This window comes from Apodemus sylvaticus, chromosome 11 (assembly GCF_947179515.1).
Source record: "Apodemus sylvaticus chromosome 11, mApoSyl1.1, whole genome shotgun sequence".
In the NCBI taxonomy this organism is placed as follows: Eukaryota; Metazoa; Chordata; class Mammalia; order Rodentia; family Muridae; genus Apodemus; species Apodemus sylvaticus.
In genome coordinates, this window is record NC_067482.1 from 81,344,289 (window position 1) to 81,365,705 (window position 21,417).

Sequence of the window (21,417 nt, forward strand, 5' to 3'; positions counted from 1 at the left end):
TGTCTGAAGACAGCTCCAATGTACTCATAAAACATAAAATAAAATCTTAAAAAAAAAAAAAGAACAAATGGTTTAAGCGGGTGGGATAGCATATGCATGCAGCGCCAGCTATTTGGAAGACAGGAGGATGGCTTATGTCCAGGAGTTAAAGGACAGCCTGGGTTAAAAAGTAGGACCCATCACAATTTAAAAAGTCAGAAGTCAGAGAGAGATAAGAGGATCAGGAATTCAAGACCTGGCTAGGACATTTATATAGTTAAGCCCTGCCTTCAAAGAATAAAAAACAGGTAACAAACCAACAAAAAACTCCTGTAGTAGTTTTTTTTTTAATGTATTTATTTATTATATGTAAGTACACTGTAGCTGTCTTCAGATAGCCAGAAGAGGGTGTCAGATCTCTTTACGGATGGTTGTGAGCCACCATGTGGATGCTGGGATTTGAACTCATGACTTTTGGAAGAGCAGTTGGTGCTCTTACCAGCTGAGCCATCTCTCCAGCCCAGTAGTTTTGTTTTTAAGGAACATTATCAAGAAAATGAAGACAACATTCAAAATGGGTGTGGGAGTGGGAAATATTTGCAAGTCACATATTTGGCAGGGTTTAAATATCCAAAGCATGTAAATAACTCCTACAACCTCACAAAGCAAGGACAACAGCTACAAATTTTGAATTCTGACAAGAGTAGAATGTATACAGATGGGAAAAAAGGGGGCTGGGCAAGAAATATTTGAAAGGGTACCTGATATGCCTAGCTTTCAGGGAAGGGTATGTGAGAGGCTAGCTTTCAGGAAGTCTGTGTGTCTGTGTCCTATGTGTGTGTGCCTCCTTGCTTGTAAGACACTCTAGAAGCTAGCGACTGATGTTGGCTGTCTTCCTCCTTTCCCCTGACCTTATCTTTTGAAAAAGGATCTCTCACTGAAGCCAGCACCCACTGACTGGCTGACGTGGCTGAGCAGGGACCTCTCTGGACCCTCTGTTTTAGCCTTTTTATGTTAGTATTGCAGACAAGAGTGAGCACAGCTACTCTTTTATGTGGATGCTAAGGATCTGAACTCAGGTCCTCACGGACTCAGCCACCTCCCCTAGCACTGTTTATCAGTCAGTACCAGCCATCTGAAACACTCCGCAGTGGCCCTGAGAAAACTAAACAATGATCCTAGCTGATTGCCCTGACCGGAGAAGGTCCAGAGGCAGGCAGGGTTGTTTGAAGCAGTAGGTATGACATGCTCTGCTATCATAAACCTTAGAGAGCCCTAAATGGCCATAAACCACTTCCAAGTAGGTCACACAGCGAGCATTTTCCCTGGGGGCCCAGTGGAAGGGCTGCTTGAAGGTGCTAGGAAGGCAAAGCAAAGAGTGGTTCAATATACAAGTTCAGTGGTGCTAAGAGGCATGGCTGGGGTTGGACCAAACAATCCCTTTATATGGCTTAAGCAGGATGCCCAAGTTCCCGTCCCAAGGTCACTGGGACATGCTGCCCAGTGCTGCTTCCCTGGTGTTGCACCAGCAGGCTCAGTTTTATTTTATATATTTGTTTGCTGGTTGGTTTTTTTGGTTTTGGTTTTTTGGGGGGTTGTTTGTTTTTTTAGACAGGATGTGGTGGTTTGAATACGCTTGGCTCAGGGAATGGCATTATTAGGAGGTATGGCCTTGATGGAGGAAGTGTGTCACTATAGGGGTGGGCTTTGAGACCCTTCTCCTAGCTGCCTAGAAGACAATCCTCTCTTGGCCGCCTTTGGATCAAGATGTAGAACTTCAGGCTATTCTAGCCCCATGTCTGCTTGGATGCTGCCATGCTTCCTGCCACGATTGTAATGGACTAAAGCTCTAAAACTGTAAGTCAGCCCCAACTAAATGTTGTCCTTTATAAAAGTTGCCTTGGTCATGATGTCTCTTCACAGCAATGGAAACCCTAAATAAGACACAGGGTTTCTGTGTAGCTCTGACTGTCCTGGAACTCAATCTAGAAATCAGGCCAGCCTCCAACTCAGAGATCCACCTGTCTCTGCCTTTTGAGTACTGGGATTAAAGGCATTGGAAACAATTGCTTAGTCAGGCCAAATTTTAATAGGATTCTCTGGAGTGGTCCTTTCTTGACTATTTCTGGGCTGAGGCTATAACACAAAGAAAGCCTTTTTTGAAGGCACAGGAAAGCAGGATTCCTCAGCACTCAATATCAGCCAGTATTGTAGGGTGGGCTATAAGACCTTCTGCCATCAGGACTTGACACCTCTCTGTAACTTATTTTTTTAAAGACTTATGTATTTTATGTTTATGAGTAATACACTGTAGCTATCTTCAGACACACCAGAAGAGGACATTGAATCCCATTACAGATGGTTGTGAGCCACCATGTGGTTGCTGGGAACTGAACTCAGAACCTCTAGAAGAGCAGTCAGTGCTCTTAACTGCTGAGCCATCTCTCCAGCCCCTCTATAACTCTTTATGTAATCCGGATAGAGGAATTTGAGTACCTAGGCCACATTTAAGCTGCAATAGCAAGTTCTAACTAAGGGCTGAGGAATCTGGCTTCTTGGGCCTGCCTAAGAACAGTATCACCTGGAGGGCCATATAGCTGATGTCCGTGGGAGGACAACTCACATGTATCATTGCTGGTGCTTCTGCCCTTGTACCATAGCCTGTCACTGCTACCAAAGCTTGGAGAGCTTCTGGCATACCTGCGGCTTCTATTTCAGTCAGTCAAGAGGACTCGCGGCCAGCTCACTCAGCACTGGTGCCATCTGCCATACATAGCAAGGATAAACTGCCTCAAATCATGAAGTATTTTGACAGTCTGTATTACTGTCCATCAAAAACCGTACTGTGTTAAAAAGAGAAGCTAGAGGAAAGTTAAAGGCCATGAGCATGAGGCTGGGCACGGTGACTTCTAGCTATCGTCCCCGCACTTGGTATGTGGAGGCAAAAGAAACAGGAGTGCAAGGCCAACCTACTTTGTGGATTTGAAGCCAGCCTGAGTTCCATGCCATTGTCTCAAACAAAGGACAACAAAAGACATGAGTACAGAATGAACCAAACTCCTTTTTGAGACTTGATCCAACTATGTAGCCCAGGCTGCCCACAAGAACTGTTACTTAGTCCATCTCGACCTCCAATTGGTCAGTTTTTCTTGGTTCTTTATTATTTATTTAGGTGTGTACCTTAAAACCTGGCTGAATATTTGTTTTTTATTTTGTTTGTTTCCCAAGACAGGGTTTCTGTGTGCGACCCTGAAATTCTCTCTCTGTAGATCAGGCTGACCTCAAATTCAGAGATGAGCCTGCCTCTGCCTCCCGAGTGCTCGGACTTAAGGTGTGCACCACCATGACCAGGCTCTGGCTGAACATTTTCACACGAACATTTCATATTAATGAAGTGTAATAGGTGAACTAGTCGATTTTACCTATTTATAGCAGTCTCTGGAGCAAGGACGACACAGGGGGATGCCAGCATAGCTTTCTGTCAAAATACTAGTAGGAACACCCAAGCCACATGCTACTATACATTAGGCCTCGCTAACTAATCTTCCCAAAGACTGTTGCGAAACAAGTCTTCAAAATAGTCAATCATGTTATCGAAATTATTTTGTGCAGTGATAAATTTTACCAACTCAGTTATTATTTAGTGCAGCTTGTTTTGGATACACAGCCTGCAGGCCTCAAAGTCTCAACGCTCCTGCTCCGGCCCGCCCGCTTGCCAAACACTGCAATTATCAGACTGCATCACACGCCCTGAATTTACTAGGTTCTTAACAAGCTTTGGAAGCTTCTCACGTGTAACTTTAATGACAGCCGAAAGGCAGTGTGCAACAGGCCGGCTTTGGCCAGCTGCAAAGCTCTACCTTGGCGCCAAGCCCAAGCGACAGAAACCCAATTCTGTGACGTCATGCTACGCCCACAGCCCATCCGGCAGGCCGCGCCTCTGGGGCCGGGCTACGCGTTGACGCCACACGCCGGGGCGGGGCCGAGAGTTTGGAGCCCGGAGTGGGGTGTCGGCGCCTCACTCGGGTGGAGCTGAACGGGAGACAGGTAACCTGGTGCGGCGGACGGGCTCCGTTCAGGGCTGGGAGGCTCGGCGCTTGACACCCGGAGCTCGCGGCCGAGGCTGAGGCCTCTGCGTCCTTGCAGTCTGAGTGCCTGAGTGACGGGTGTGAAGCCGGACAGAGCCGGGCTGGCGGAGGGCTGCGATGGTGGGCGGGGGACGAGACCTGACGGACAGGCGTTGTAGCCAATGGCATGGCAGGGTCCGCCGGGCGGGCGGAGATTGGCGGACGGGGACGCGCGCCGGGGGTCGCGGGGCCGAGCGCTATTGGTTCTGGCGGAGGAGCCGCGAAGGCGGCGGGCTAGGGTGTAGGTGGCCCGGCCGGCCCGGGAGAGCCCCAAGGTCGCGGCGTGTCACGTGGCCCGATCGCTTCCTCCGGCCCGCGCGCGTTCTTTTGTCCTGCGTGCTCTGGCCCTAGCAGGCCGCCGTCCTTGTGTTCACCGCGCCCCGGTCACGGCGCTGACCTTGGTGCCTGCGGCAGCCCCACCTGCCGGTATGAGGTAAACCAGGCTGTCGGCCAAGGTGACACTGGTTTCCCTAGAAACACCATCCACGCACCGCTTTCCTCGCGAGAGTGTGTGACAGATGTGAGTTATCCGCAGAGTGACTGGGAAGCCTGCTACTGTGCTCTCGCATGAGTTACCAGATCATGTTTCTTTTGCCCACCGAGCAGTGTGCCAGTCTCTGAGATGACAAGTCCGGGAAGAATCCTCACGTGGATACAAGTGTTAAGGCAGGAGAGCCGAGAGTAGGGCATAGGAGTATCTACACGGTGAAGGAGCAGGGTGAGGTGTGGAAAAGGGGGATTAAAGGTAATGAGAAGTGACGGGCTAGGTGTTGTGCGCATGCGTAACCCAACTTCCTGACTGTAAGACCAGAAAATGGCGGCGTTAGTCATCATTGGAGGGTGGAGTTTTAGACCCTTGACGTCAAAAGGTCACTCAAGGAACACCTCTACAGGCCCAAGTGGGGTCAGTGGGGTCAACCAGTTTTCGATTGAGGTCTCTAAGTACGTACGTGTTATCTGTATATAGTGAAGCCATTGCGAATGTGCAATTGGGCTCCGTGACCTTAAATAGAAGCATATATAACTAAAAACAGAAGTAAAATTTTTTTCCAGCTTTTCTGTGGATTTCATTACACTTACAGGCCCTACTTGTGTCTGTGTGACATTGAGCAGAGGACACCGTTGGAGTTTCTCTGTGTGTCTGATTCTCTAGCCTTGCCCTTGAAGGTGGAACCAGGTAGATTTGTAGGGGGAGTAGCATTAGGATGAGTGACACTATGTCTTTTTCTCTTTTTTTTTATCCTTGTCACTTTACATTACATATTATGCAGCTTGCTTGCTTACTTTCTTTAACTTAAAAGGTTACTTTTATTTGTGGGTAGGGAGACATGCACCTGTGACAGTGCTTGTGTAGATGTCATGGGGCAACTTGTGATCTCTGATTCTCTCCTTTCATCCTGTGGGTTGTGGGGATTGACTGCAGGTGATCAGGTTTGGTGACATTGAGCCCTTGCAGGCCCTACTTTTTTTTTTCTTGGTATATACATATTAGTCTTGCTTATCTCTTTGGTAGGTTGATCTTTTCATTACTTATGTGCCTTTCAGTCACTGGTAATTGCTTTTTCTGTACTGTTTATCAAATAATAATGGGGCTATTCTTGGAAATATGGTTAATATTTCCATGAAATGTATATTTTCAGCCCAACTTGGAGTGTTGCTGTCTTAGAAATGATACTCTTGTAGACAAGCATATACTTCATTCTGTTTTATCCACCTGCCTATTGGGCTTCTGATGATGATGTGTTAGGATTTATAGTGATGTGTTAAAATTTAAATTTTCCATTTTGCTTATTTTCTTCTAATGTCATGTCTCTCTTCTTTCTGCTGACTTTCTTTGGGTTACTTTAGCACTTTAGCATACACACGTACAGCCTAGGCTGGTCTTGAATCCTCAGTTATCCTCCTGCCTCAGCTTACTAAATGCTGGTATTTGCAGGCTTGCCTCACTACACTTGGCACTGTGTGTGTGTGTGTGTGTGTGTGTGTGTGTGTGTGTGTATAGATCAGAGGACAACTTTAGAAAGTCACTTCACTTCTAAAGAGATCCAGCCAACAAGGACTCTCAGGATGCAATTTGGGTTGCCATACTTGGGAGCAAGCAACTCCATCAAAGTGCTAAGCTTTCGTAGCAGTTTTTGTTTGGTGATTTCAGACTGACAGTTCTGTTCCTTTAGTATTTGAAAACTGTGTCAGTTTTTCTTGTTCTTCCAGGAGCTAGACTGACAGCAAACCCCAGTAATCTCTGCCTCCCATAGAGTAGGTCCTAGGGATTTGAACTCAAATCCTCATGCTTGCAAGCACACTCACCCACTTAGGGAATCTCCTTAGGCCTTCTTTTCCTTTTAATTTTATTTTTGTGGGCATGAAGCATTATTGTAGCGATTCACAAGGTTTTCATAAGTTGATATGTCTATAGTGCTTTGCTTTAGGGTCTGCTTGAATCTATATGCTTAAGCCTTTTACCAAATATCTGTCTGCTTCTGTTACCCAACTGCAGGAATTAAAGGTATTTACTACCCAATCTAGCCCTATCTGGTAGTCCTAACAGCTGTAATATATTGGAGTTAGTATAAGTGGAGAGGTTATGAAATTTCTCTTGTTTGTTTGTTTTGGATTTGTTTTTCTCGAGACAGGGTTTCTCTGTATAACCCTGGCTGTCCTGGAACTCACTCTGCAGACCAGACTCAGAAGTCCGCCTGTCTCTGCCTCCCAGAGTGCTGGGATTATAAACGTGCACCACCACCGCCCAGTTTGTTTGTTTGTTTATTTATTTATTTATCTGGTTTTTTGAGACAGGGTTTCTCTGTGTAGCCTTGGCTATCCTGGAACTCACTCTGTAGACCAGGCTGGCCTCACAACACAGAAATCCGCCTGCTTCTGCCTCCCAAGTGCTGGGATTACAGGTGTGTGCCACCACTGCCCAGCTCCAGCTTATTTATTTTTGAGGTAGGGTTTCACTGTGCATCTCTGACTGGCCTGGAATTCAGTGATCCTCTTGCCTCTGCCTCCCAGTGCTAAGAAAAAGCGTGCATAATTACACCTGCCCCTTAAGTTTCTAAGCAGAGTAGAGCAGGGTCTTTCTGACTGCTAAGTGGCAGGGAATGCTACTAAGCATCTAAGAACTACTGTAGCTATGAGTCCCACCCAGTAAGGCCCGTGCCCTCACTGCTGGAATGAGGCTCCCGCTGATTGTTGCTGGAGTAGGCTGCAGATAAGTTTCTGATGTGTATTTCGATGTCCTGAGGATGGGACAATGGTGTTAGGACCGTTGTTTAAGTTTTCCACCTTGTTTCACCTGTCACTGTCCTCTGGCTTAGGAGCATAGGCTTCGTGGTTCCCTTTGTCCCCAAAGTTGGCATGTCTTAGAGCTTCTCTACTAATTAATCCGAGACACGGACTTCAGGGGGTGTTCTGTCTGTGTCTCCAGGTTCCAAGATTCGAGGTTCAGGTCAGTTTACTTCATCCGTCAAACCTTTCAGAGACATTTGCTTTAAATTTAACATTTATGTTTGGGGCTGAATTTAGCAAGAAACAGAAATTCTGTATGTCGCCGGGGCAGTGGTGGCCCACGCCTATAATTCCAGCACTCTGGGAGGCAGAGGCAAGCGGATTTCTGAGTTGGAGGCCAGCCTGGTCTACAGAGTGAGTTCCAGGACAGCCAGGGCTATACAGAGAAACCCTGTCTCAAAAAAACCAAATCAAAAAAAAAAAAAAAAAAAAGAAATTCTGTATGTCAACATTTAATAAAATATTGACAGATTATCATGCTTTCTATAAAGACTTCATAGTTTTCACTCTTTAAGAACATACATTGTGGTTCTCTTTGAGATAAGTAAGTAACTCAGACTGGTCTGGAGATCTAAATGTTTCATTCTGCTAGAGTTACAGGTATGCGCCATTATGCAACACCTCTTTTTTTTTCTTCCCCGAAACAGGGTTTCTCTGTGTAGTCCTGGCTGTCCTGGAACTCTCTGTAGACCAGGCTGGCCTGGAACACAGAAATCCGCCTGCCTCTGCCTCCCAAGTGCTGGGATTACAGATGTGTGCCACCATGCCTGGCTTGCAACACCTCTTAATAGTGCCTCTCCACTTCCACCTTTACCAGTGCACCTGCTTAGACCTCTGCAGTCTTGGGCACCTCTGATGCTGTAGAGCCACAGCTAGAGAAACACCGCAGCAGTCTTCAGCCTTATCTAAAGAAGCTTGCTCAGTGTCTGACTTTGGAAGTGCTCCTGGATGAGAGCCTGTAGTTAGGTGGGCTAAGCAGTTTTAGATGTCAGAGTAACTGTCGGACCAAGGTAGTTGATGTTTACCTATCTTGTGCCCTTAAATTTCTCAAGCATCTCTTCTTGTAAGTTATAATTCTTTAGACATAGAAATACTTGAAGTTTACAACGTGCTTTAATGTTTGTATTATAATTTAAAAAAATGAGAGAGAAAAAAGTATTACTGTCTCTAGTCTGGTTCAAAGAGACAGAAACAGGTCAGGCCTAGTATGTAATGCTTACATAGCAAGTTGGTGTCATTGATACCTGTGGCCCTATCTATCAGTAAAATGCTTACTGGGCAAGGACCTGGGTGTGGTAGTACAGCTTGTAGTCCTAGGGCTGGGGAGGCAGAAGAGGGTGACTCCCTGGGGCTCCCTGGCCAGCAAGCCTAGCTAATTTGACAAGATGTAGACAAGTGAGCTACACTGTCTCCAAAAGAGCACAGCACTTGAGGAGTGATATCAGAAGCTGACCTGGGGCCTATACATGCATGTGCTTCAGTGCATGCACCTATATGTACACATATTTATATTCAATATATACCCATTTAATAGGCTATATTATCTAATATATAAGTATACATACCATATATACAATATATATAATAACATTTAAATGTTCCTGCCTCAGTCTCTAGAGTACTAGGATTACAGGTGTTGGTTTTTATGCAACACCTCTTAAAAATGCCTCTTCACATCCAGCCCCACTGGTCTATCTGCTTTTGACACCTGCCTAAATATTTTGTTTATCTTTCCTAAGGTTATGCCATTTAACACTTAAAAATATGTTTTTCTTGGTTCTGTTTTTTCATTTTTTTAATTCTGTCATATATTAGCATCCCAACTGCAGTAGGCTTCTAATTTTTTTTTAAGATTTATTTATTATATGTAAGTACACTGTAACTGTCTTCGGACACACCAGAAGGTGTCAGATTTCATTACGAATGGTTGTGACCCACTATGTGGTTGTTGGGATTTGAACTCAGGATCTTCGGAAGAGCAGCCCGTGCTCTTAACCACTGAGCTATCTCTCCAGCCCCCCTCTTTTTTTTTTTTTTAGGTTTCTGATTTCTAATCCAAGGTCTTGCCTATACTAGACAAACACTATACCTTGGAGCCTAGGCCACTGTTATTTTTTTTTTCCATCCTTTTTCTTCCAAATGCATCTTCTCTTTAAAATGTTTTCTGTGTGTGTTTATGCCATGTATATGCCTGGTGCTTGTGAAGGTTAGAAGTGGGTGTCAGATTCCCTGGATCTGGAGTGGCCCTGTGGGTGTTGGGAATCTAACCTGATTTTATCTGAAGGAACAGTAGAAGCTCTCTTAATCATTGAGCCAGCTCCCCAGCTCCAATTTTACTTCTTACAGTTAAGACTTGGATCCATTTTAAATTTCATATGTAAAGGGTTCCAAATCTTTTTTCTTTTTCTTTTTTATTATTTATTTGTTGTTTGTTTTGAGACAGAGTCTCATTATGTAACTCTGTAGACCAAGATGGTTTGGAATTCAACTATCTACCTGTTTCTTTCTGCCTCCTCTTGGGAATAAAGGCATGTACCACCACTCCCCCATTGATGTGTTCTTTTTATTTTAATTTTTTAGTTTTTTGTTTTGTTTTACCTGCATGTATATATGTGCATACCCTAACCCTAACCCAGGAGAGGTAGAGAGGAGGGGATCCGAACCAGGGACCTTAGGAGGGAGAGACAAACCATTTACCTGGTACTCCACTGCATCCAGCTGGCTCAACAGGTGCCTGAGTGCATATTTTAAGCCTTTGCTCTGATTTAGGAAGAAGTCCTAACCCTAACCCTAACCTTATGCGTACCACGTGAAGTCAGAAGACACAAGATCCCCTGGAACTGGAGTTACAGAATGTTGTGAGCCATATCAGTCCTGGGACTCACACCTGGGTCCTTTATGAAAACCACAAACGCTCTTAATTGCTGCATCGTCCCCCAGCCCTAATGTACTGTTCTTAATGCATTAGGCAAAGCCGCTGGGATTAAGACCTGCACACAGCTTTCTTACCACATATGTAAGAGAGAAGGCTGAAGGACAGGCTACATATCCTAAGCTAATTGGAATGTAAATGTCAGTGTGGAGAAAAGGCAGGTATTCTGGTCATTTTTAGGTAGACTGTTGTGCCATTTGCTGAAGAACCAACTTTATGATGCATCATTTTAAGGAGGGTTTGAAGCTCTTTAGTTCTGTATTTCTTTTGGAGCCAAGCTTTCTCTGGCATTTTACATTTATTTCTCAAAGGGTAACTTACTTGAGAATAAGCAAAGTCAGGTTCTTCTACTTCCAATACTAAGAGCACAGAGAACATGCAATGGTTTTGGATACGTTAGAGAATGCCATTTTGCAGTTAACGATAATTCTTAACTAACCCTTATTGTCTTTCCTGCAGTCATTTCATATCTTATAGAAATGTAAAGATCCTAAGTCAGAAGGTAAAGATTGTGCCTACATCCCTGGGGCTAGTCCAGGCATCTTAGGGGAAGTGGGTATGCTAGTCTGACAGCCGTGCTCTGTCTTGCTCTTGGGCATGTGAGCTAGGCTCTGAACAAGTCATTGGATGTTGTGAACACTTTTTAAGCTAGTATCTTTTTCCTGAACAGCTGGGCAAGTTTTATCTTTTTGATATTCTTTTAAAACTTTTCTTTTTTTTTAAACAGGTACTTGTGGAAGGCTTCAGGACAAAATGTTTCATTTAAGGACTTGTGCTGCTAAGTTAAGGCCATTGACAGCCTCCCAGACTGTTAAGACATTTTCACAAAACAAACCAGCAGCAATTAGGACGTTTCAACAGATTCGGTGCTATTCTGCACCTGTAGCTGCTGAACCATTTCTTAGTGGGACTAGTTCGAACTATGTGGAGGAAATGTACTGTGCCTGGTTGGAGAATCCCAAAAGTGTACATAAGGTAAGGCTCACAGAGTAGTTCGCCGCTCTGCATGTTGGTCAGGTGCTCACTGACAGCCAGGTAAGTGAGTATATATCCAGAAGAGTTGTGGGCAGGCAGGCAGGCAGGCAACCAGAACCCGCCACCATCCACCGTGTCAACTCATCAGACTCAGCGTGGCCTCAGTGGAAACCACAGTCCTCTTGAGTTATCCAGCAGTGAGCTCACCATTGAAAGCACATAGCGAAGCCTGTGTAGCCCTTCAAGGATGTGAGGAAATACAAGTGTGGTCCTGCGAGCCTGTGAGGAAGCACAAGACTGGCCTCTGGAATCTCCCTGACGGTTCAGAGGATGACGCTCTCTGAAGAAAGAAAGTCTGTGGGAAAGAATGGAACCTCGAGATGCTCTTCCATCCTGACTACTCGGAGAGAACGTGTATTTGTGACATTTAAATTTACCACATGTACTTTCTATATAAACAGCTGTTTAGATCCTTGTGTTTCTATTTTTCTCCTGTCTTTGATTTCTCTGTATCATCTGCATGAGCACTTTTCTTTTTCTTTCTTTCTTTCTTTCTTTCTTTCTTTCTTCTTCTTCTTTTTTTTTTTGTTTTTTTTTTGTTTTTTTTTTGTTTTTTTTCAAGACAGGGTTTCTCTGTGTAGCCCTGGCTGTCCTGGAACTCACTCTGTAGACCAGGCTGGCCTCGAACTCAGAACTCGGCCTGCCTCTGCCTCCCAGAGTGCTGGGATTACAGGCATGCGCCACCACCACCCGGCGGCACTTTTCTTCTTACACCCTTTTCTTTGATATTTGCTGAACCCTTTCTGAGAGTGACTAGTGCAGACTATGTGGAGCTGTGCTGTGCTTAATTGGGGCATCCCAAACCTACCACATTGCATGTACCTCCCCTGGGCTAGTGGTAGCATCAGTTTGTTCTGTTCATGGCCAATGACTGTTTATGGGTTATGGTCATTTCTTAGTTTTTGGCTATAGAAGCTGGCTCATGTAGGGGTTGCAGTGTGGTGCAATGGTAAGAGTAAATACTCCACAGCTCCCCACCTGCTCTTCATCGCTAAGTCTTTGGGAGAATGGGAGGAAATGGCACAGTCATGATGATTGTTTTCATGGAGGTCGTGCGCAGCCAAGATGTTTGTCTTTGCTGGGGACCAGGCCTATTTGTACTACTGAATCAGTCATCTTACCAGAAGGCATCTGCTATCCATTGACTTGCGAGGAGGTTTTTAGTTTTTGTTTGTTTATTTGTCTATTTTTTTTTTGCTTGTTTGTTTTAAATTCAGGACTTTATTGTGCAGGAGGGAGGGCCACACTTTGCCTACTCACCTCCAAACCTTTTTTTTTCCCTCGTTTTTTTGAGACAGGGTTTCTCTGTATAGCCTTGACTATCCTAGAACTCACTCTATATACCAGGCTGGCCTCGAACTCAGAAATCCGCCTACTTTTTTTTTTTTAAACCAAGATTTTTTTTTGTCAGATTTATTTATTTATTATATATGAGTACATTCACTGTAGCTGTCTTCAGACACTCCAGAAGAGGGTGTCAGATCTTGTTCTAGATGGTTGTGGCTGCTGGGATTTGAACTCAGGACCTTTGGAAGAGCTCTTAACCGCTGAGCCATCTCTCCAGCCCCAACCCCCAAACTTTTAAATTGTTACTGCTCTGAAATTCCTAGCAACCCTCTGCATTTTCTCCTTGTGGACTTTGAAGGACGTGTAGCCAAGGAACCCCTGGGCCATGTCGTCAGCCTAACCTGAAATGTGTTAGGTTGTCCAGGTTGTCCTTGAACTCTGAATCCTCTTGCCTTTACTGTTGTATATTGAGATTGCAGAGCTGGTATGCCTACCTACTAAAGGAGGAGATTTTTGAGGGGTATGATAGCTTTTGTTCTCTAAGCAGGTGGATAGTATTCCTTGAAAAGGATTTTGTTTTGTTCTTCCTTCTTCCTGAATGCTTGTAGTTATTAGAAAAGCAGCATGTGATAATTAGGGTGAGAGGGTATTGAAGAAAGTCTGTCATGACACTAAGAGGGGGGCAAGAATACTCAGCTACCATCTGCCTGGTCCCCATAGAGACTGTTGGTGGAGTTGGAGTCTTGGGGTCAATATGAGTGTTTCTTGGAAACACTGTTGGGAGGGTGATAGTGTGTACATGTAAGAGATTTTGTTCTTTAATTGAAGATGTGTGCATGTTGAAGGTCCTTGGAGCAGAATTTATGCCTGTGTCTGTTACTAAGAGTTTGGGTTACTCTTCCAGACTTAGGCATTACTCTGCTCTGCTCCCTGTGGAAAGATGAGCAAGAGGACTGACTGAAGGGCTGGGCCCACTAGAGATCCTGGTTGTAGACTGACAGGACTTTGATCTCTCTTCTGCCTTGTTCACAGCTGAGTAGTCCTCTTCAAATTGTACATGCACAGTGCATGTGCATTTTTTGAGGGAGATGACCCATGATTTAAGTCACATTTTCAGAGATGTCTCTGACTATAGAATGTTATGTCCTATAACCTTAGAAATACTTCATTTTATTAAAAAATGCTTTTGGGCTGGGAAGATGATCCAGTTGGTGAAGTGCTTGATGTACAGCCATGAGGACCTAAGTTCACACACACACACACACACACTCACACACACACACACACACTGCCCCTACCATCCACATGAAAAGCTAGGCATGACAGCATGCCTATAATTCCAGTGCTGGGGTGGGAATTAGAGGGTCCTTGTGAGTTTGCCTAGCTAGCTAGTTTAACCAACTGGCAAAGTTTAACTTGCCTTAAAAAATAAGAAAGCAACTGGGTGGTGGTGACGCATGCCTTTAATCCCAGCACTTGGGAGGCAGAGGCAGGCAGATTTCTGAGTTCGAGGCCAGCCTGGTCTACAGAGTGAGCTCCAGAACAGTCACGGCTACACAGAGAAACCCTGTCTCGAAAAAACCAAAAAAAGAAAAAAAAAGTGTGTCAACAAAGATACGCTATGTCAGCTTCTAGCCTCTGCACACACATGTGCATGAAAACAACACGTACAAAGAGAATACTTGGGGTGGAACTCAGTTGGTAGAGTGCTTGCCAGGCATGTAGAACCCCCTGCTTTCAGTCCTTAGGACTGTGTAAACTGGGCATGGTGATGGCAACTCACCATGATGGTGATGGTGACTCAGGGTGTACTTGGGAGGACCTTGGCTACTAGAGTTAGAGGACAGCACAGGGAGGGAGGGATACATGAGACAACTGTCTATAGATAAAGGAACTACAGAGATGGCTGTGCAGTGTAAGAGCACTTGTTGCTCTTGCAGAGGACCTAAGTTGAGTTCTCAGCAGCCGCATGGTACACAACCATCTGTAACTCCAGTTCCAGGGGACCTGACCCCAAAGTAAAGAAGGGGACAAAAAGAATGCTTTAATCCCCAGTACCAGAAAGAGGGTTTTGTTTTGTTTTTTGGTGTTTTTTTTTTTTTTTTTTTTGGTTTGGTTTGGTTTGAGACAAGAGTCTCTGTGTAGCCCTGGCTGACCTCAAACTTGGAGATCCATATCCCTTTGTCTCTCAAACTCTGGGATTATAGACATGAGGCAGCATGCTTGGCCATCTCTATTTAAAACAATAGCCACAGAAACAACTTTTCAGATGGTTAGGGGGTGTATGTAGTTTATTAGTACTGTGTTTGCCCCTCATATACGCCGCCCTGATTTAGTCCCCAGCATTCCTCAGAAAAGTGAAAGTCTGTGTGATTGTGAAAATTAGTCTGGTGGAAGTATCGCAGTGGGCTAGAACTCTGTCCCTTCTTCCTGTGCTGCTCCACGGTATTCTATCTCCTAACTTGATCTACCTTTGTACTGGGTCTAGTGTCTCTCTGAGACTGTCTGTTCTAGCCTAGCCTAGGCATTTAAGAATTTTGCCAATGGCCTGTTTTAGCATTTAAAGCTTCCTTTAATATCTTAACAACCATTTTGGGGACACATAGAATAATGACATCTGCATTTATATTTTAAAAACAGAACTAGCCAAGCATGATGACTCATGTGTAATCTCAATAGTCTTTTTTTTTTTTTTTTTTTTTTTGGTTTTTTGAGTCAGCGTTTCTCTGTGTAGTCCTGGCTGTCCTGGAACTCACTCTGTAGATCAGGCTGGCCTCGAACTCAGAAATCCTCCTGCCTCTGCCTCCCAAGTGCTGGATTACAGGCATGCGCCACCACGCCCGGCTTCAATAGTCTTAAAACAAGTTGAGGACTGCTAAGCCCCTGGGTCTTGTTTTACTCAGTAGAGACAGTACCCAAGCTTGAGGACTGTATCCTGGTCTCTCTGATGTGACTTCCAGGTTCTTGCCTGGCTAAGATAAATGTAGGGTTAGTCCTGAAAGGGTAGAAGCACTAGGTCCTTTTCCTTGGTGCTCCAGCACTCATCTTGATGATGCTGGTCCTGCATTCCCTTCCTGCCTGTCCTACCATGGAGTTTCTCACAGCTCACGACTGCAGCCTCTACCCCTTACATCTCCTCACTTCAGTCTCCCTTCTTTCTAAGTTCGTCCATTGATACCCACTCTTCCCTCTACCTCCTTCCCTCCTTCCTTCCCTCCCTCCCTTGTTTTGTTGTTGTTTGTTGTTTTTAGGGTTACAGGTATGCGCCATTATGCAACACCTCTTTTTTTTCCCCCCGAAACAGGGTTTCTCTGTGTAGCCCTGGCTGTCCTGGAACTCTCTCTGTAGACCAGGCTGGCCTCGAACTCAGAAATCCGCCTGCCTCTACCTCCCAAGTGCTGGGATTACAGGTGTGCGCCACTACCGCCTGGCTCAGCTCTGCATTTCTGATTGGTGTTTTTCATGTCTCTTGCTCATCCACTCCTAAAGGCTAGTAAGAACCATGGTTCAGGTGGCTGCTGCAGGAGTGAGGGACTTTGCATTCAGAAACTAGGTGGAGAACTGTCATTTTCCTTTGGCATATTGCCCTTTCAGGCCCGCCCCTCCTTCCATGCTCATGAAACAATTATTTTCTTATTTTCTGTGAGTGAACTAGGCAGCAGGGGAAAGATCCAAGTCCTAGTCCACATGACAAGTCACATTCACCTTTCACTCCACTGGAGTGATACTGCTTTGACTGTACCTAGAAAAATAGGACCATTTCTATCCCTAATCTACATTTGCCCGCTGCTGTGCTGCCTAAGTGTCCGTAAGGCAGGGACCTACAGGTTCGCTAGTCTTGCGGTTAGTATGTTCATTGTACATGGTGGTGGAAAAGGGCTTCCTCCTGTGCTCTTTGAAAGGGAGTGGCTATGCCGAACAGTCTACAGGACACTGCTTTGGCGATGTTTTACTGGTTATTCTGGAAGGAATTCAGAAAACAGTTTTTCCAGTTAATTATTTTTTCTTTTTAGTCTTATGTAGCCCCAGTTGGTCTGAAACTAGCCATGTAGAGCAGACTGGCCTCAAATAGAGATCAGCGTGCTTCTACATTCTGAGTGCTGGGATTAAAGGCACCTGGCTAGAAAACATTTTAGGTAACGTCCTTTTGCATTTAAAAGGCATTTTCTGGGGTGGTTTCTGTTTTGTTTTGTTTTTGGTGTGCATGTATGTGCACTCGTGTTTTTGTGGGTCAGAGGTCATTGTTGGGGTCTTTTTTGCTGCCCACCTTATCTTTTGAGACGGGTTCTCTAACTAAATTCAGACAGAACTTACTGACACTAGTGAGCTCTGAGTGTCTGCCCATCTCAACCCCACTCCATCCTGTGTGGAGAGTATAGGCATGTGCTGCCACACCCAGCTCTTACATGGCTGCGGGTCTGAACTCAGGGCTTTGTGTTTGCATGGCAAGCATTTTATCTTCTAAGCCATCTCCCCGACCTGCAAAGATTTTTTATTTTATTTGTGATTCATTTTTATTTCCAGGGTGCTTGGAATCCAGTATGCACTCTGGAGTGCATTCCTGCACTCTCCCCTATCTTTGTGGTGTCTAGACCCACACCAAGTAAGTACTGGGCCACTGAGCTCTACCCCTAGCCCAGTACCACTTTATTTTTAAGTATATTACTCACGTGTCTGTGTATGTGCACATATGCACATGACTGCACATATGGAGTCAGAGGTCAGCCTCAGGTGTTATTCCTCAGGAGCCATTTACCTTTGTTTTGAGGTAGGGTTTCTTACTCTCCTGGAGGTCATCAAGTAGGTTGAGCTGGATGGTCAGTGAGTGCCAGGTAGCCCATCTCTGAAGTCTGATGCTAGAGGTAGGTGGTGCCCCTCTGCCTTTTTTTTTTGCTTTGTTTTCTGTTTTGTATGGGATGTAGGGATCAAATTCAGGTCCTTGTGCTTGCATGATAACCACTTTACTGCCTGGGCTGAGAAGACATCAGTAAAGTGGTTACCATGGAAGCTTGTAGTTGATTTTGAATAATTATGAAAATAATATATAAAGTCTGTAGTCAACTTAGATAGAATTTCAACAATCAGGACTTGAAAGCTACCTTCTTAATGATCTTCAACAACTTCTATGAAGAGTGATTTCAGCAATTGCAGCTTTTTGTGTTAAACTATGCCAGCCTAGACTTGTTCACAGTATTTGTACTTCTACTGGGTATACATTTATGATTCAACTAGGGATACTCCTAAAAGCAGGAATTGTAAAGCAGCCTCTTCACCTGTCTCGTGTGTCAGTTTCGTTGGTGTGAGAACTATGTTGATAGGTGTCTGTTAACTAGCTGTGTGTGAGTTGGGTCAGCAGAAAGGAGAACCCTTGAACTTCTGAAGGGACGTGCGCATTGTTCTGTGCTGTGAGAGATGAGGAAGGGCAGGGCTGGAGGTGGGGGACTTAGCAAGGGCTTAGAACCACCTCATCAAGAGGCGACTTGAGAGGAAAGGCCCTCAGACAGAAGAATAGTTAGGTTCTAAAGGAATCTAAAAGAACTTTCACAGCTCCCCTTAAGTCAAAAGGAGCTTGCTTATTTTGTATTTTGTTAGGTGCCATGAGTGTGTGAACCCTCTTCAGTAGGAGAGTGATACTGGCAGGGCGGCCTTGAGAACTGAGTCAGGCCAAGTGGAAATGGAGAAGCTACTCTGAGGATTACTTATAGCTTTCAGGACACACTTTTTTGTTTGTTTGTTTTTTGATTGTCCCCTTGTACTACTATATTTTAAAGCAAAAATAAAAACAAAAAAATCAGAATAGAAAAGGGAGAAACCAAAATAGATTTTTGTTTGTTTGTTTGTTTTGTTTTTCGAGACAGGGTTTCTCTGTGTAGCCCTAGCTGTCCTGGAACTCACTCTGTAGACCAGGCTGGCCTCAAACTCAGGGATCCCCCTGTTTCTGCCTCCCAAGTGCTGGGATTAAAGGTGTGCGCCACCACTTCCCGGCCCCAAAATAGATCTTGAGAGAAAGGTAAACCCCAAGAATGAAGATAATTGAGTTGCTTCAGGGCACTTTATCCTTGAGCAGCCAGAATGTTCTCCTTGTGAGGAAATCAAAGAGCTGGCTTTGTAAGTCCAAGAAGCAGCTCATTTTCTCCACATGGCGTGGTGACTAGGAGAGGTTTCCTAAGGGGCTGATGCCAATGTTTAGAAAGCAGAAGATAGCACATTGTAGAGCCAGCCTGTTCATTCTTGAGACTTCCTGTACTTGGCTTCCTCCCCCCCATTCAATGCTTTCTTGAGGCCCTTGAGACTCTTGCTGACTCGGTGTTTAGATTGTGAGGAGGTGATGACTTGAAGACTTCGGCACTCTACCTGAAACCTTGGAACAGCAGTTTACCTACCCAGCCACACCCGGACTCCCCTTAAAAGGCCCTGCCTCTGCTGTGAAGGCTGTGAGGGTGGGCCCGAGCCAAATCAGCACATGTGACCACAGATAATTGCTTTTCAATGGCCTCATGAGTTGTGTCACGTGCAGATCTGGGCCCTTTCTACAGAATGTCCTCTGTCTGCTTAAGAGTATGGTATATTGCCTATAATTCTTCCCTATGGGAAAAGCCTGGTTTCCAAGAGTGTTGGTATAACAAACCATTCCCAAACTGCACCTTAAAAAAAAAAGACTTATTTATTTTATGCATATGAGTACTGTTTACATGCACACCAGGAGATCAGATCCATTATAGATGGTTGTGAGCCACCACCATATGGTTGCAGGGAATTGAACTCAGGACCTCAGGAAAAGCAGCCAGTGCTCTTAACTGCTGAGCCATCTCTTCAGCCTCCTCTACCAACTGCATCTTCAAGTGGTATCAGTGTGTTGTATTTCTTGATTAAATCAGCTGAAGGCCCCTCTGTCTCATAGTAGCCCCATGTAGCCAAGACATCTCCAGGAAAGTCTGTGAGAACCTCAGTCAGAGCTAGTAGTAATCACTGACCTCCTCAGTACATAGGGAAGTTTCCGTGGTGAGGAGTGGTTGCAGATTCCCTGAGATCTGGGTTCAGTTTTCAGACGGCTGCTCATGACATTGGAACACATTGAGAGATGGAGAGGCAGGGAATGTGTGTGGATGGAAGATCATGTAGGGCTGACTGACTGGCTAGCCGCCAGCCTGCTTCACTGTGATCTGATACCGTGGCCACCTATAGTTTACTACAGCATGACTTATGCTTACAGTGACATGCTATAGGTCAGAGCTAAGGCAGCTTTGCTTTGTTATTCTTGGGTATTCATCACAATTCTTGTACCCAGACAGAAAGTTTGGTCTGTCACCCATACTACACCATAAAAACAACAATGTTATCGTAATGGTGCTTGTGTTCATTTGGTGTTTTTACTGACATCTAATTAATGATTACTCTAGGTTTTTGTTTGTTTGGTTGGTTGCTTGGTTTATGTTTTGTTTTTTGTTTTTTGTTTTTTTTGTTTTTGCCTGCGTGTAACAATACCTCAGCCTCAAAAGTAGTAGGATTACAGGCTTGCTTCCATCAGGTCTCTGGTTTTCACTGGCTTGTTGCAGTGGGCAAAGGTAAGCATGACTCACAGCATACCATGAAGTTTTGCCTCATAAATGGGGTGGTGATGGGCAGTGGTCCTGTCCTGACTGGGAAAGAAGCTTCCTGCCTGGGGATTGACTGAGTGGATAGAAGCGTCCCAGGTTCAGCTCTTCCTCTGGAATTCTTTTGAACATTTGTAGTTCGCCTTTTCTCTGGCTTCTCTTGCCTTGGTCTTGAGACCTGTTCACATAAGGTAGTCAGTCACACATTCACATTTAAAATCATTCCCAGGACATTTCCTGGAAGAACTCAAGAGCCCACAGGTCAGAACAGATTCACAGGTTGGAGGGGCAGGCAGAAATCAGGAAGCTGACCTTGTCTGCATGCTGTGGCTAGGACAGCAGGGTTTGCCCCTCAGAGTAGCACTAGCCATCCTGTAGGTAGGTGACATTGGTGGACACTGGGTCATTTAGGGAACATCTATTTATTTGCCTTTTCTTTGGGTCAGAAAGCTAAAAGGAAGCTTTCTTCTGTCTTTGACTCATTTCCCTGTAGCTTATTTTGATAACAGTAAGTATAATTAGCATTTGAACTTAATAATTGAGGGTGTTTTTGATAGTGCTGGGCTTTATCAAAAACTTATCCATGGTAAATTGGCCTTTGAGCCTGCCACACCCATATCCCTAGATTATTGTCACGTTCTTAATTAGTCCTTGGCTGGCACTAGTACAGGAACACTAAGTGCTTTTGGTTTTCTTTCTTTTCTTTTTAAAAAAGATTTATTGATTTATTTTATGTATATAAGTACTCCATTGCTCTCTTCAGAGACACTAGAAGAGGGCACCAGACCCCATTCCAGATGGTTGTGAGCCACCATGTGGTTGCTGGGTATTGAACTCAGGACCTCTGGAAGAGCAGTCGGTGTGAGCCCCCTTGGTTTGTTTTCTTTCTTTCTTTCTTTCTTTCTTTCTTTCTTTCTTTCTTTCTTTCTTTCTTTCTTTCTTTCTTTCTTTCTTTCTTTCCTCCCCCCCTCTCTCTCTTTCTCTCTCTCTCTTTCTTTCTTTCCTCCTCCCCCTCTCTCTCTTTCTTTCTTTCTTTCTTTCTCTCTCTCTCTCTTTCTTTCTTTCCTCCTCCCCCTCCTCCCCCCCCCCTCTCTCTCTCTCTCTTTCTGTTTTCTGAGACAGGGTTTCTCTGTGTAGCCCTGGCTGTCCTGGACTCACTGTCGCTCAGCTGTGG

At 44.8% G+C, this 21,417-nt stretch overlaps 1 protein-coding gene across 3 annotated transcripts in view; it reads left to right on the forward strand.

The window, feature by feature from the left end:
* The first annotated feature begins 3,932 nt into the window (after nt 1-3,932).
* Ogdh (oxoglutarate dehydrogenase) overlaps nt 3,933-21,417 on the forward strand; it is a 66,174-nt gene continuing 48,689 nt past the window's right edge. For 2 of the 3 annotated variants that reach the window (XM_052199618.1, XM_052199615.1), the window contains exons 1-2: nt 3,933-4,026; nt 11,054-11,301. In XM_052199618.1, coding sequence (XP_052055578.1) covers nt 11,080-11,301 — 222 coding nt within the window. In that variant the 5' untranslated portion in view covers nt 3,933-4,026; nt 11,054-11,079. Of the gene's footprint in view, nt 4,027-4,483; nt 4,627-11,053; nt 11,302-21,417 lie in introns of those variants that run through there. The other variant, XM_052199616.1, reaches the window with a different exon arrangement.